The 15,791-nt window shown below is 41.1% G+C and overlaps 1 protein-coding gene across 1 annotated transcript in view; it reads left to right on the top strand.

Moving 5' to 3' along the window:
• Positions 1 to 13,559, top strand: part of CS (citrate synthase) — a 40,071-nt gene extending 26,512 nt beyond the window's left edge. The window contains exons 7-11 of the mRNA XM_070740567.1: positions 4,879 to 5,078; positions 8,264 to 8,393; positions 8,508 to 8,609; positions 10,581 to 10,790; positions 12,137 to 13,559. Of these exons, the coding sequence (XP_070596668.1) occupies positions 4,879 to 5,078; positions 8,264 to 8,393; positions 8,508 to 8,609; positions 10,581 to 10,790; positions 12,137 to 12,307 (813 nt within the window). The 3' untranslated portion in view covers positions 12,308 to 13,559. The remainder of the gene's footprint in view (positions 1 to 4,878; positions 5,079 to 8,263; positions 8,394 to 8,507; positions 8,610 to 10,580; positions 10,791 to 12,136) is intronic.
• Positions 13,560 to 15,791: the final 2,232 nt, after the last annotated feature.

Here is a 15,791-nt window from a genome sequence, read left to right as displayed (position 1 = left end):
AAAATGCATACATGAATGGTCTTGACAGTGTATAGAACAATTATAGTTCACAGTGTACTCAATGTCTTGCACTTGTTTTTCTCCGAGCTTTTAAGGCTGAAAATATAAGACTACACCTTTAAAATTTAGAAACGAGTCAATCCTTTTTGTTGGGCAAAGCTTTATTGTGCCCTGCATAACTAAAAGCACAACTAAAGTCACAGAAAAATCTGAAGATTCATTCTGCAGAGTCTTTTTATTGCACCTGCCATTTGAGACGGCTCAGGGATGTGGTGGCTCAGTGGCTAAGATGCTCAGCTTGTTGATTGAAAGGTCGGCAGTTCAACAGTTCAAATCCCTAGTGCGGCGTAACAAGATGAGCTCCTGTTACTTGTCCCAGCTTCTGCCAACCTAGCAGTGTGAAATCACTTTAAAAATGCAAGAAAAATAGGGGCCACGTTTGGTGGGAAGGTAACAGCATTCTGTGTCCTTTGACATTTAGTCATGCCAGCCACATGAACATGGAGACATCTTCGGACAGTGCTGGCTTTTCGGCTTTGAAGCGGAGATTAGCACCGCCTCCTAGAGTTGGGAACGACCAGCACATATGTGCGAGGGAAACAGTTAGAGAACTTTGTGTACGATATATGTAAATGCTGTTAAATACATATTTGATTCTAGGACTGATTTGCTAAGTTAAGTACTTGTCAAGATTTTGATAGGGTTGTAAGCTTACCTTTGAACCAGCAATTGCAAAGGAAAGAAATCTAGCCAATTATTATTATTATTATTATTATTATTATTATTATTATTATTATTATTAATTAGATTTGTATGCCACCCCTCTCCGTAGACTCGGGGCGGCTCACAACAATAACAAAGACAATGTAAGAACAAACCTAATAATTTAAAAAACACTAAAAACCCCATTATTAAAAGCAAGCATACACACAAACATACCATGTATAAACTGTATAGGCCCAGGGGAGATGTCTCAGTTCCCCCATGCCTGACGGCAGAGATGGGTCTTAAGAACTTTATGAAAGGCAAGGTAGGTGGGGGCAGTTCTGATCTCTGGGGGGAGCTGGTTCCAGAGGGTCGGGGCCACCACAGAGAAGGCTCTTCTCCTGGGTCCCGCCAAATAAGATTGTTTAGTCAACAGGACCCGGAGAAGGCCAACTCTGTGGGACCTAACCGGTCGCTGGGATTCGTGTGGCAGAAGGCGGTCCCGGAGATATTCAGTTAACTTTGTTAAATTCTGAATTAATACTATTATATTCTAACCATTCAGTTAGCTCAGTCATTAACTTTTCTCTCCTGATGACCCTCCTGTTACTGCTCAATCATTTCAGATTCTTTGTGACCAAGTAGACATAATTTCCCTAGGACTGTCCAGCTAGCACATGGTAAATGACAAGGGGCTAGCTTAGCATATGACCTTGATTCTCAGTCTCTGGACTCTGACTGTGACTGTCCTGGTAATGTGAGACCCTGAGCGTAATGACATGTGCTCTGGCCTGACTTACACTGTGTGTGCGCACATGCCCTCTGAACTGAAGCAAGGAGACTTTGGTCTAGCTGTATAGATTGCTGCCATGAGGTGTTGCTGTCTGATTTGCAAATGACAGGGGGTGGGGAGACGGTGCTAAATTTGCTTTGGCTGCCCACTAACTGTAATCTTTCCAGCATACAGTTTGGAACTGAAGAGTCTGTTAGAAGAGAATAACTTCTTTGCAAAGATATCCTTGCCATTGATGATATCTTGACTTGAAATGAGGTGAAGAATTGGATCCTGTAGATTTTCAGAATGCAATCAGCTTCCCTTCTCTGCCTTGTCATTCTTCACTTTTCCATAGAGAAAGAGAGAGCCAAACAGTCCTGCGCCTCTTGCTCTTAGAAAACAGCTGCACACAGGACAGAGCAGCTTGATTCAGCAGCTGCTTGGTCAGTGAAGAACTTCCTTCCCAGGGCATTCACTCTGCAAAAGCAAAAGCAGTTGCTACACAATGTGAAATCAGTACAATGGTTCATTCAGTGACTGTTTGAACTTACGACAGCACTGAAAAAAATGATTGATGACTGTTTTTCAAACTTACAACCGTTGTAGCATCCCCATGGTCATGTGATCAAAATTCAGCCACTTTGCAGCCGACTCACATTTATGACGGTTGAAGTGCCCCTGGGAAGGAAGGTCTCCTTTTGCGACCTTCTGAGAAGCAATGTCAAGATTCATTTAACAACCGTAACACCTGCAGTGATTCACTTAACCACCATGGCAAGAAAGGTCATAAAATAGAGCAAAAATCACTTAACAGATTTCTCATTTAGCAACAAAAATGTTGGGCTCAATTGTGGTCGTAGGTTGAGGACTACCTGTACTCCTAACCTCATCCTATGAGGGACAACTGATAACAACACCATATTTGCAGGAATGCCAACTGGAAGCTGAGCTGCCTCAAGTCTTCCTCACCAGAGATAGATTAACGAAGACATGTGGGCTCATATTTCAGCTATTTCTCATTGTGGCTCCAAATTACTTGACTACTTCACATATTCTGCAATTGTGGAGAAAATAATGATGTGAAGAAAGATACCAAGTAATCGGAGATGTGAGCAGGTTTGGGTAGGGCTGTTACTAAAATGCTCACTGGACGAGTGGGCCACTTAAGTGTGCTGGATTTCTTCCATTGATTGGTAGTTCCCCAACTTTTATGATGAAACATGCCCTGAAATGACTTCCTGTTCCTGCAGCTGGGATGGAAATTGATTGTTGAGCTGTGCAAAAAGACACTTGAAATACATGTGGTTAATCCTACAGCAACTTTCTGCAGTTGTCTCCCTGGAATTGCCCATGTGCATTCTGCAGTTAAAACATGATCCTCAGAAAGACAGATTTGTCCTAAGAGATGGTAACAGGGACCCATGTGTACATTAGCGCTGCATATTTTTGCTTTGAATCCAAAGCATTGCACAAACTAAGTGATCATTGTGTTACTAGGAAAACACAATACTTTTCATTCAAAACACCTCATGGTCCATCTAGTCTGCCTTTATACTAATACAGGAAATAGTATAAGGGCAGACTAGATGGACCATGAGGTCTTTTTCTGCCGTCAGTCTTCTATATTTCTATTCTAAACAACCAGTTCTGTTTCTTCCCTGTCCTGTTTTCATATTAGCAAACACTTTAAGATAAATGATAATATACATATTCATTTGGCAGTAGCACCTGATTATACCATATTCAGTTTATTTGTTCACAAATTCTCCATATTTTTGACAGAGCTTTTTTTAAGCAAAGCCTTTAAAAAAGAGCTTTGGCAATTTGTTAGCATAAATGCTTCTGTTGGCATCCTTTTTTTCCATGTCTTCAACTCCTGTCGGTATTGAGTCCTTGCAAAATATTTAAACTGCATATTCATTGCGGAGTGCATTATGATAGAAGTGTTGATAAGTTACTGTTTCAAAACTGCACTTTATCTAAATCTTTGCCAGAACAATCATGGAAGAGCAAAGGTAACTGGAATCTGATCCTAGATTCTGTTTTCCTTGATTTCTTAAATGATGCCCTCCTGCCCATTTATCCTCCAATTTCCATCCAACCTATGAGTTGCCTTGAAGGTACCGCTGCTTCCTTGTCAGTCCCCATGTCTGATACAGCTTCTCCAAGCTGTTCACACTCCTTTATGCGTCTGCTGTTTTCTGTTTTCCCTTGCCTTAAACTATTTTCCCCTCATGCCAAGTCCCTTAGTTAGCCTTTCTTTTCCAATGTTATAGATGCCAGGTGTACAGGAATGGCAACATCCATTTGGCTTCCTGTTCTAATTAAGCTTTGGCTTCGTGGTTGCCCTATTGTTCTTCCCATGTGCCCTTCCAATATGATCAGAATTTGAACAGGTTTAGACAGATTTATCTGTGCCAGCACTGTGAACTCTCATCAGGGCAGCTGCTGTAAGAAGTAACCTGGCACTTGTTTGATACCACAGTTACGAAACATACAATTGGGATGCTAAGCCCTGCTTTGGATGGAGCGGAAGAGAAGCAGAGGTGTTCAGATAATACCGCAAATGGTTTTGCAGTGAGCATATGAGCAGATTTCAATTTACAGTGAGCAGATGGATTGTGCCAACCAGCTGAAGGCCAGGAGGATTGGCACATTTATCCCACCAGACTTCTGACTAATGCTGGGTAGGAATGAACGGGGAATGTAAAACAAATCTGGGGGATCATGGGTAGCAATGGTACTCACAGCTACCCTTTACTATAGGTGTTTCTTCTTTGGCCTTTATGAAGTCTCTTGGCAGTAGTATTCATTAGCAAACTCAGGTGCTTAAGCAAGTAAGAAACAAGAGCCTTCCAGCCCCTTAACGATAATCTTATAACGATCTTACAATTCCATCAGGGAAGACATGATTATTTATTTATCTGTTTGTTTGTTTAAAACATTTAGATAGCTGTCCATCTTATAGCCAACTCTGGGCAGCTCCCAGTCAAAGATTTTTTTAAAAAACATATAAAAACATCAACATAGCTAGTTAAAACATAAAACATAAAAAACCATTAAAACCCTGAACCAAATTGTGTTAATATGCCATCATCTAATCTTTTTCCAAAGCCTCTGGGGCAAGGGGGAAACTAGGTCTTTTTCTAAAGCTTTGGGGGGCAAAACCAGGTCATCTAATCTTTTTCCAAAGCTACAGGGGGGCGGGGAAACCGATCTTTAAAGCCTTACAAGAGGCATGTATTCTTAAATAAAGAACATCTTTAAAACTATATGCGCCTGCCTTAATTGAAACTTCTACAGTGGTGGGGAGGTTCTGCTTAACAGGTCAACTGCTGGAAAAATAGCCTTGTAGACAAGTCCTCCCAATCTTCTTCTCTTCTTATTTTGCCTTGTAGTTTATCTATGAAGACTCCATGGACTTGATTGCCAAGTTGCCTTGTATTGCTGCAAAGATCTATCGCAATCTCTACCGTGAAGGTAGCAGCATCGGCGCCATTGATCCCGCCTTAGACTGGTCATATAACTTCACCAACATGTTGGGCTACACTGACCCCCAGTTTATTGAACTTATGCGGCTCTACCTCACCATTCACAGGTAAACCATGCCTATATGAAAGTCCTACATTCTCTGGGTACATCTACTTCTACAGCTACAGGCTGAATTGGGCAGTGGAGAAAGATAGAGGTTGATTGGTAGATGCTTGATAATTGTCAAAAGGAAAAAAGAAAAGCTGCAGGAAAATGGGTGGAATCACCAACCAATATTGCACAGAGAGGCTACAGTTGAAGTTCTGGGTATTGCATGAACTATTAACAGGAACAATCCAAATTCTTCCAGTGGCTACTTTCAGGCTAAATTTGAAAGCATCCGAGCAGATTTAAGTGGTGGATGATAATAGAGATAATCTTCACTTAACTGCCTTGTTGAACAACCAAAGTTATGATGGCACTTCAAAAGTAGGTTTACAGCCGGTCCCTCAGTTTTGTGGTTCTTGGTCACAATTGAGATTTATTTATTTATTTATTTATTTATTTATTTATTTATTTATTTATTTATTTATTTATTATTTAGATTTGTATGCCGCCCCTCTCCGAAGACTCGGGGCGGCTCACAACAAGATAGAACAAATCATAAATAATTCAAATAACTTTAAAATATTTAAAGATTTAAAAGAACCCCATATACTAACAGACACACACACAAGCATACCATGTATAAAATTGAACATGCCCGGGGGAGGTGTTTCAATTCCCCCATGCCTGACGGCAAAGGTGGGTTTTAAGGAGTTTACGGAAGGCAGGAAGAGTAGGGGCAGTTCTAATCTCTGGGGGGAGTTGGTTCCAGAGAGCCGGGGCCGCCACAGAGAAGGCTTTTCCCCTGGGGCCCGCCAACCGACATTGTTTAGTTGACGGGACCCGGAGAAGGCCTACTCTGTGGGACCTAATCGGTCGCTGGGATTCGTGCGGCAGGAGGCGGTCTCGGAGATATTCTGGTCCAGTGCCATGAAGGGCTTTAAAGGTCATAACCAATCATTGTGAGATGCTGTGCAAACAGTGTACAGTCACAGCATCTCACAATCATGATTGCTATTTGTGACCTTGACAAGACAAGATAACCTTAATTGTCATTTTTCTCCCTGTGGGCACTCTGGCACATTTTAAAAAGTTGGATTAGTCTAAGTAAAGTCAGTGGGCAAGTCAGCAGAAAAGCACAAATTGTTGCAGATCTTAATGACCAACTGTGATACTATTAACAACTACAGTGGAACTGTCATAAGTCAGCCGCATCACTTAGTGATGGAGTTGCCAGTCCCAATTGTGGTCAGTAAGTAAGGACTAGCTATGGCTGGGTTTATACATTTTTGTTATAGTTACTTAAGTATGGATTTCAAGTAAGCAATAGTTGGGTTCACTCATTGCACTTAGTCATAAATGTTGGTTTATAAACCACATTGACTGAGTAAGCCAAAATCAAATAATCCACAATATGATACTGCAGTGATGGCGGACCTTTTTTTCCTTGGGTGCCAAAAGAGCAGGCAAGCACACTATCGTGCATGTGTGAGTGCCCACACCCTAATTCAATGCACGGGGAGGGTGAGAACAGCTTCCCCCACCCCATGGAGACCCTCTGGAGGACAGGGAATGTCCTGTTTCCCAACTTCTGGTGGGCCTAGTAGGCTCGTGTTTTGCCCTCCCTAAGCTCCAAAGGTTTCCATGGAGCTGGGGGAGGATAACAATGCCCTCCTCCATCCCACCAGAAGCTCTCTGGAAGGCAAAAATGCCGTCCCAGAGCCTCTGTGCAAGCCAAAACTCAGCTGACCGGCGTACACACATGCACTTTGGAGCTGAGCTAGGGCAACCGCTCATGTGCCAGCAGATATGGCTCCGCGTGCCACTTGTGGCGCCCGTGCCATAGGTTCGCTATCACTGTGATATTGCATGATGTTTGAAACTAGTCTGTGTTTCATTGTCTTTTAGGACATCGTTAGGCAAAATATTTTAACTGCCTGATTTCAACTGTAGCGTAAGTTGCTAAACTTGCTAAACTTGTTCGTGAATAACTCCACCTAGTGGCAAAGAACATTTTAGTAGAGGTATATTTAGTAGCTGCAAAATTGTAATTTAATCTGATAGTTTGAATTCACTTAAGTGTTTTAAACATTTTCTTTTGGCGCTTCTCTGGGCTTCTTCTGTTCTTTAACGCCTCATCAAAAGCAGTTCCACTGACATCCAGATCAGAATTTAGCACTGGATAAGCCCTCAAGCAAATCAAACACTGAATTTTTTTAGGGCTGCCCACCTCCAGACACAGGATAGTATTTGGCTGCTGCCTTAAAAATTCTCCTGCTGTGCTAGATCTCTGTCAGGTTCTGATAGTCTCAATAAAAGACTTCCTATTATGAAATAGATAGTCCTCAGGGATAAGACAGCAATTAGGCCTGGAATTTCTGTCACTAACCAAATGTAGTGGTCAAGTGTGGCCTTCCTTAGCAATGGCAGTTTCATCCATCTTCATTGGCATTTTAACCCAGAGGCTTGGTGGCCATTAAGAGAGGACCTCATGTGACTAGAGTGTGTGAGAGCTGTGAACTGGTAGGTTAATGTTGGAGATGAGTGTTTGGAGTATGGGTGGGCCAGCAGGGGTTGCAAACGGGGCTGGCAGAAGCTACAGTGTATAGCCCGACAAGGACCACTAGGACTAGCTGTAATAGAAAAAAAAAAGAATGGAATAAAGAATAGTAGTATATAAATAACTTGCCTTTGTGCATTCACTATTCTGAAGGAAAATACTTTATTGCACTTTTAACTATTCCTCCCCCAAAAATCAATTTAAGGGGAAAAAACCTTGAGGGGAATGTTTTTTCTCTATTTTTTCTATTTTACAGCATGTCCATGTAACATTTGTCATTTAAATTTAATTAAATTGAGGTTTGTTTCTTTTTAATGTTGGCCTCGCTTATTTTTTTGAAATGCATCTCAGGCTTACAGAGTCAGTCTGGGGTTGAGTGCTGTCAAAATTGAATTAATTAAAAAAAGCAATTTTGGCCAAAGAATAGACCCAATGACTAAAAGCAGGCCTCAGTTTTCCACCTCAACAATAGTCTTCTTTAGGGGGAAGATATTGGTGAATATTTAATTTAGGATACTTAGCCAAATGCATACAAAATTATTTTCAGCTCTTTAGAGACAGCTTTAAGCTAGCTTGCCCAATGCTGATCTCTCTTTCTCTCTCTTTCTCTTCCCCCCCCCCCCCCCCCCCGCTTTCTCCTTTTGCAGTGATCATGAGGGTGGCAATGTCAGTGCTCACACTAGTCATCTTGTGGGCAGTGCTCTCTCTGACCCTTACCTAGCTTTTGCTGCAGCTATGAATGGTCTGGCTGGGCCTCTTCATGGTCTCGCAAATCAGGTAAGGTGCCATGTGGTCCAAACACCAACCTTGCACAGTGGGCAAAGCTTTTGAGGAGCTACTCCTTTTTTTCCCCCTTACGTCAAATCATCAAATCTCATTATTTTGATACAGGAAGTGCTGGTGTGGTTGACAAACTTACAGAAGGAACTGGGTGAGGAGGTATCTGATGAAAAACTGAGGGACTTCATTTGGAACACTTTGAATTCTGGCAGGGTAAGTACTGACAGTAAGTGCATTTCTATATAATAGGCAAGCGCAAAGAAAATTTATCTTTAATCCAGTGTCTGAGAGAATAATTGCCAGCAAAGTTGACTTGATGTTGGAGGAGAAATATCATTTAGTGGAAGAATTCTATAGCTGTGAATGGGAAAACCTTCTTTGCGTGAGACATTATTATTATTGGAGAGTTGCTAACAGTCAGAGTTTACAATTTGGGCAGAGCTCATCACTTCTAAACTTGTGCCCTGAGTTGTCCAGATGTGGTAGATTCTAATTCACAATATTCCTGGGCAGGTGATAAATACAGACAAATAATCTACTCTATAAGATAGTTCTTGGGTTGTTCAGACAAATTCAACAGGAATACCATAAAAGGTAGTGGTTGAGCTGGCAAATTAGGAGGGCATAACTGAAAAACATTAATGGGTGATACATTAGAAACATAAAATATTGCATATCGCAGAATGCAGCTGCAAGAGCAGTCATGGGCTTCCCTAGGTATGCCCATGTTACACCAACACTCCGCAGTCTGCATTGGTTGCCGATCAATTTCCGGTCACAATTCAAAGTGTTGGTTATGACCTTTAAAGCCTTTCATGGCATCGGACCAGAATATCTCCGAGACCGCCTTCTGCCGCACGAATCCCAGCGACCGATTAGGTCCCACAGAGTTGGCCTTCTCCGGGTCCCGTCAACTAAACAATGTCGGTTGGCGGGCCCCAGGGGAAGAGCCTTCTCTGTGGCGGCCCCAACTCTCTGGAACCAGCTCCCCCCAGAGATTAGAACTGCCCCTACCCTCCTCGCCTTTCGCAAACTCCTTAAAACCCACCTTTGTCGTCAGGCATGGGGGAACTGAGATATCTCCCCCGGGCCTATACAATTTATGTATGGTATGTTTGTAGGTATGTCTGCTTAATAATGGGGTTTTTTAATATTTTAAATTGTAAATTATTAGATTTGTTATGAACTGTTTTTATTGTGTTGTGAGCCGCCCCGAGTCTACAGAAAGGGGCGGCATACAAATCTAATAAATAATAATAATAATAATAATAATAATAATAATAATAATAATTATTATTATTATTATTATTATTATTATTCACCTTTGTAATTTAAGGGAGTGTACTCCTCATTTATTGTGCTTTGCATCTAGAGATAAAAAGACTTGGGAAAATGATAATGGCAAAGAAATAACTGATGCCATGGTCAGTTTATTCCATGAGATCTTTCTCCCAATTAGGAAATGAGAGCTGAAATAGAATAAAATAAAAAAGATAGATACGGTGGCCTTAATTATGATATACATATGCCCTAGCAAACTATGTTCTATGGTTGTTTTAAAATATGCTGTTAGGACAAGAAATGAATATTGCTGAAATATCAGTGACCCTAGTTTAAGGCATAGCTGGATTCAGATTTTGCAGTAAATCATGGCTTGTTTTAATAGGGTTTGTAGAAAACTCCATAATGGCTATGTTTACGCCAAGCAAACTGTTATGGTTTAATTAGTCTATATCTATTCATTCCAGTAGATATTTCAGTGATTCACTTCTGTGTTTCGTGGCAGGCAGGCAGATAATGAATGGATAGACAGAGTAGCATTCTGCAAATACCAACTCTGGCACCCTCAAACTTTAAGAATACCTCCAGTGCCCACAGGGATTCTTTATAAAATTATGGGTGGCAGCATTTTGGTGTTTCATTTAGAAATATGGTCACTTACTGCTTCCTCCCACTGTTGAATGGAGCAGTATATTTACAATCATAAGAACCATTGTAAAGTTGAGGAAGGAAAGAAAGATAGGTTTATTCTTTCTAAAGCAAAGAAAGAGATGTGCTAGTAGTACTCAGGTCTTCTGGAGAGCTGTGATTGTTGGTGATCAGGCATTGGAAAGGAAGTACAAGAACCTGTTGTTCACGCCCTCCACGCATTGTTCTGTACTCTAAGCAAGGTTCATATTGTAGGTGGTTCCTGGCTATGGACATGCTGTATTGCGGAAGACAGATCCCCGCTATACCTGCCAGAGAGAATTTGCTCTCAAGCATCTTCCCAAAGATCCTCTCTTCAGGCTCGTAGCCCAGTTATACAAGATCGTCCCTAATGTGCTTCTGGAGCAGGGAAAGGCCAAGAATCCTTGGCCCAATGTGGATGCACATAGTGGAGTCCTGCTACAGGTGAGTTGCTAGTTCTAATCTCTTTCTTTCTTGCAGGATGGGGTGGGAGACCTGTACTCATGCATTCAGATGCAAACTCACATGAATGATGGTGCTGAATGAAATTGTGGTCACGAAAGATGATATTCAGAGACTGTATTGTAGAAGGTGCTATGGTATTCTTGTGCTCCTCTAATAGTTTGGAGGAGCCTCTTGGGCACTAACTGGTTAGTCAAAGAAAATTTGATCAAGAAATCTGAGCCAGCGTGAACTTACCCATAGCTGAGGGAAATTTGTGTATGTTATCAGACTGTCTCAGCATTTAACTTACTCTACCTATTTCAGAACTCTTTTTCTTCTTAATGTCTAATTTCCAAACATTTGAAGATAAATAGTTTGAAGCTCCATAGCCTCGATTTCATGCCTGGTGCCTTAACCACTGCACCAAATGCTGAAGCATAAATAATTTATGGAAGGGGGTTTTTGCAACATGAAAATGTGCAAATCAATTTCTTTTTCGTATGTTTAGATTGATGTGTTTGCTTGTCCAATGAAATCAGACTATAATGAAATAAAAACGACCAAAATACTTTTCTGCCCAATGGCCCAAATCCTCTCTGTAGAGGGATGTATTTATATCATCTCCCATCGTGGGTAGAGCCATTACTCATCTATTCAGAGTGAGGACCGAGTCTGTTCTTTTTTTGCTGGATCTGCCCACCTGGGACCCAGTTTTGGCTCGGTCCTCAGAGAGGACACTTGTGGCTATCTGGCTCCCTTTCCGAATTTGGCTTCACCCAGTGGATCAGAGATGTTGAGTTAGAATTCTTAGGGAATTTTTATCTTGATCCTTTTTCCTTTATCCCTTTTTGCTGTCTTTTTTTGATTTGGAATCTGCTACTGGATTTTTACTCTGGACTGAACTTTTCCGCTAAACAGTCAAACTCCATAGCACCAGTTTTGCCTTTTTTGGAACGCTCAGCAGTAGGGCCTGGGCTCCTGGTACTTCCTTGCCAGCTGATAACAAGGGCATTGACCTTCAGAGCTTGCTCTGGTCTGCCCGGTGAGATTATTGCTCAAATCCTCTTTGTAGAGGGATGTGTTTGCATCTTTCATATTATATTCTTTTGAGAGGTAGGCTTACTTGAATTAGACATTTTGATAGTGGGAACTAATGTTGTTTTGAGCAGGCATGAAAATAATGAGGAGACTCTGAAAGATATGCAGCAGAACCAACATCCCAGCCAGCCTTAAATTAATTAGGAGGGAAAATATATGAAATACACTCTTCTCTCTTACTTGGGTTGTATGAGGAAATATTGCTGGGCTGCCTTCTAACCATTACTCTTTTCCTGCTCTCTCTGCAGTACTATGGCATGAAGGAGATGAACTACTACACTGTGCTGTTTGGTGTGTCTCGGGCCCTTGGCGTTCTGTCGCAACTCATCTGGAGTCGGGCCCTGAGCTTCCCATTGGAGAGACCAAAATCTATGAGCACAGATGGGCTGATGGTGCTTGTGGGTGCAAAGTCTGGTTAAAAGCAAGGGAAGAGGCAGGGGTTTTAGAACTATTGAGGGAATGATAGAGACAATGCAATTTTTTTTGTGTTTGTTCAAAGGGCCTTGAAAAGATCCTTCCTTAGAGGCGCACTGGCCATCACTTTTTTCCAGGTTATTTATGAAATAAATGCAGATAAAGCTAGATTCTTATTACCCCCACCCCCCTCCACCCATTACCCTTGTCACCAAAAGTTAGATTCAGAAGGGCAAGGCCCCCCTCCCATGTCCCTTCCTCCACAGGCAGCTCTTCCCAACCTGAGCTGATGCCCAAAGCTAAAGAAAGTGCTCCTTTCAGATTCATTTTCGTTGCCCCAAGTTTGTACCACCAGTAGAGGACACACTGGCCCTTTCTACAATCATGTCATTACCACACACTGTGTTGAACCATCTCTCATCTCCATGCAGATGGGGTGTTCTGCATTTGAACAATGTGCTCCTTTTTAAGCCACCTTGGGAGTGTTGCTTTTTTATCAATGGATGAGAGGGCGGGGTGGTCCTCTCCTTCAAGATGTCCAGCCTTCTTCCCATTCTGTGCTATTTTTATTCTGTTAATAGTGTGAAGCAATGGATTTATGTTCTTAAAAAGATAAAGATGCCGACACAGCTGTTAGTGTGCTGAACAAATATCGCTTACCTCTTTGTCTAACAAAGACAGACAGTTTGCTTTTTTTGCTCCTCAAACTACAATACCTGATAGTCTCGATCCCCTTTGGGCACACACTCGTCTCCCGAGTGGACATTTCCTCCTCAAAAATTCTGATTGTGTGGGTTGGTGCTGTGTTTCCCAAATCAGAGCTATAGGGATAGCTATAACCAGGAACAAAGTGGCACGTTACATTGGAAACCTATTTTCTTCCCCCCTTACCATTAGCCTCCGTGTCAGAGCGGTGAAATTGAAAAAGTGGAGTGGAGGTTGCCTAAAATACTGGTAATGCTTCTAAAATCGCAGTTGTGAACATGCTGCAAAGTGGCATTAAATCAGTTGCCACCATTTTGAGACAAAGTCAGCCTCCAGGCCTCCTTTCCTCTCTTGAAAGGACTTCATACACTCCTACCAATGTTTGTTTTTCTGTGTTTGTGGGAAATCCCTTGTCCTATAACCTCAAGGAAAAAAAAAACCCTCCACTTTAGCTGAAGATGCAGGGCAAGTGCCTGTGTAAGCATCAGCTTCCGTTGCAAACTTTGGATGGTTCTGTATAAACTGAAAAAATAAATGTTTTTATTAACAAGTTACAGTGATGTCTTTTTCCCCCCACCTTTCAGAATATGTAGCTTTCCATTTGGCTCCTTCAGCCACTCAGAAGTATACATGTATATGCTTGCTTGAACCTCATGCAATTTTGTCTGGGTTGATGCTCTTGCCATTTCCCTGCACAGAATATTTGCAGTTGCTTGTCACCGAAGTAGAATGATAATTCAAAGTGTTAGATTTGGTTTTGCCTCAATTCCTTTGAGATGGCAGTATTGACTTGCCATTCAATTGTGCTGGTTGGAGACAGTTAAAAATGTGAGTGTGTACCAAGGTTCTCCACAGCTAAATTATATGTGGTTCCATCTTTATTTTTGAAAGATTGTATTGTCAAAATTTGATCATTTGCCATATTTCAAGGGTACACAGATAAGTGCTCATGTTCCAAAAGCAAATCTTCCCATGTTAACAAAGTACATCAAAGTAGTTTTGGGTGCAAGATCATACATTGTTTTATGTGACAAATCATACATACAATAGTTTGCAATGCTATGGAGCACTCCTTTATTTTATTCAATATTCTGAGTTCACATGCGGTATTCAAACAAACTAAAATGTTGATGCACAACCTACAGTAAATTGATTCATTGTTTCTTGCAAACTCAGAAAAAAACATAATGGTTATAGACTTTTGGCTGCAGGCTTGTAGATGTAGTACAAAAAGTTGAAATTAGATCTTCCCATCAAAACCTCAATTCAACTTGGGAACAAACTTTTTTTTTTGTCCTTGAAGTGCATAGTGCACACTGGCAGGAAGTCAACATCTGCTGTAGATAGGTTGGATGTGCGCCATAGTGGGGAATGAAATTCAGCTGGAATGAACTTCCCAGAAACATTCTATAAATAACCCAGGTCCCTTGTGGACACACCAGAAAACAGGCTACGGTATGTTTGAAAACTCAAATGACTCTAGTTTCTCGTTTGATCCAGCAGCATAATAGAGTCTTCAGTAAATGCATTAATGAAAAAAGCATTTGATAACAGGTTTCCTTTGAGTAGCACCATTTTGCATTACTGTACAGGCTATCCTATTTTGAATGCTTTTGCTTTAAAGAAATCTATTGCTGAATTTGAAGCTTTCATTGTGAGCTTTGGTTTAATAAGCTCAAAGACAATGATGTGGATTTCATGCTGAGATTAGGTTAACTAACCAGACAGGGCTCAAGATGAGAAGCAAATGCACATTTAATTATCTACTCAGATTCTGTTTTAAAAGTTTTCTTTGGGAAATATTGAGACCCTTAACAGTTGAAAGCTGCTTTTAATGACACTCATCTTTAAGGTGAAATGCACAGCAGTACGTTTCTATGTGTCCAAAAAGTGAACTCACTAAAGTAATGGTATTTCAATAAACAAGCGTGTACATATGCGACTGAAAATTATAGACTAAGTCACATAGCACACAGAAAGCCATAGGTAATGGCTCACGGATAGTGAAAGTTAAGGGGGGAAGCTGAGCTGTCAATCCCACATGAATGGGTCAGTGCAAATTAAATTACAAGGATCCAAATGAGTGGAAGGATTCTGGTGAGATTTTGCTTTATTATTTATTAAATCTATATGCTGCCCAGCTCACTATCAAATGAATGGCACTAATCCAGATGGAGTGAGCTCTACTGAAAGCCAAGTAACAAAAGACCCAAATCCGATTTTGACAAAGATTTGCAGCATGCTAGGAACCACTAGAGCTAAATGTTGCATAGGTTTTTATAAACTAGAATTTAAACAATCAAGATACTTCTCTGTGTGCACGCATATCACCAGGAATCAGGCAAAATGTTAATATTCTTTGAATGGCTGATCAATTTCATACAGCTCAAGTCATTTTTTTTTCTTTCAACACATTTCTAGTTCTTTTATGTGAATATGCGTGACAAAGATTTGAATTCTTAATTATTCTTAATGAATCAGTAAGACATCCCCAAGTCCTTCAGCTACGGAAGGGAAGATAAGGAGGATTGCGACTTACTTCCCCCTGAATAAATCAAAGCAGTGGAGTGGCCAGTAGCAACATTAACAAATACTTTCTCTAGAAGTGGTGAGCATGGCTTTAGGTACAGAAACCTTTATGGGCTCCAGAAGTGTCACTGAAACATCCCATGCTTCTAGGGATGCATAGGCTGCGTTAATATGTCTACATCATGTCTTGGCTTGGATACAGTTGCCTACGCTACAGTTCCACAGTGTTTGCAGTCTCTCTTCTATGCAAAAATC

The sequence above is a fragment of the Erythrolamprus reginae genome, chromosome 2 (genome assembly GCF_031021105.1).
Source record: "Erythrolamprus reginae isolate rEryReg1 chromosome 2, rEryReg1.hap1, whole genome shotgun sequence".
Classification (NCBI taxonomy): domain Eukaryota; kingdom Metazoa; phylum Chordata; class Lepidosauria; order Squamata; family Dipsadidae; genus Erythrolamprus; species Erythrolamprus reginae.
This window is presented reverse-complemented; position numbering and strand designations above follow the sequence as displayed.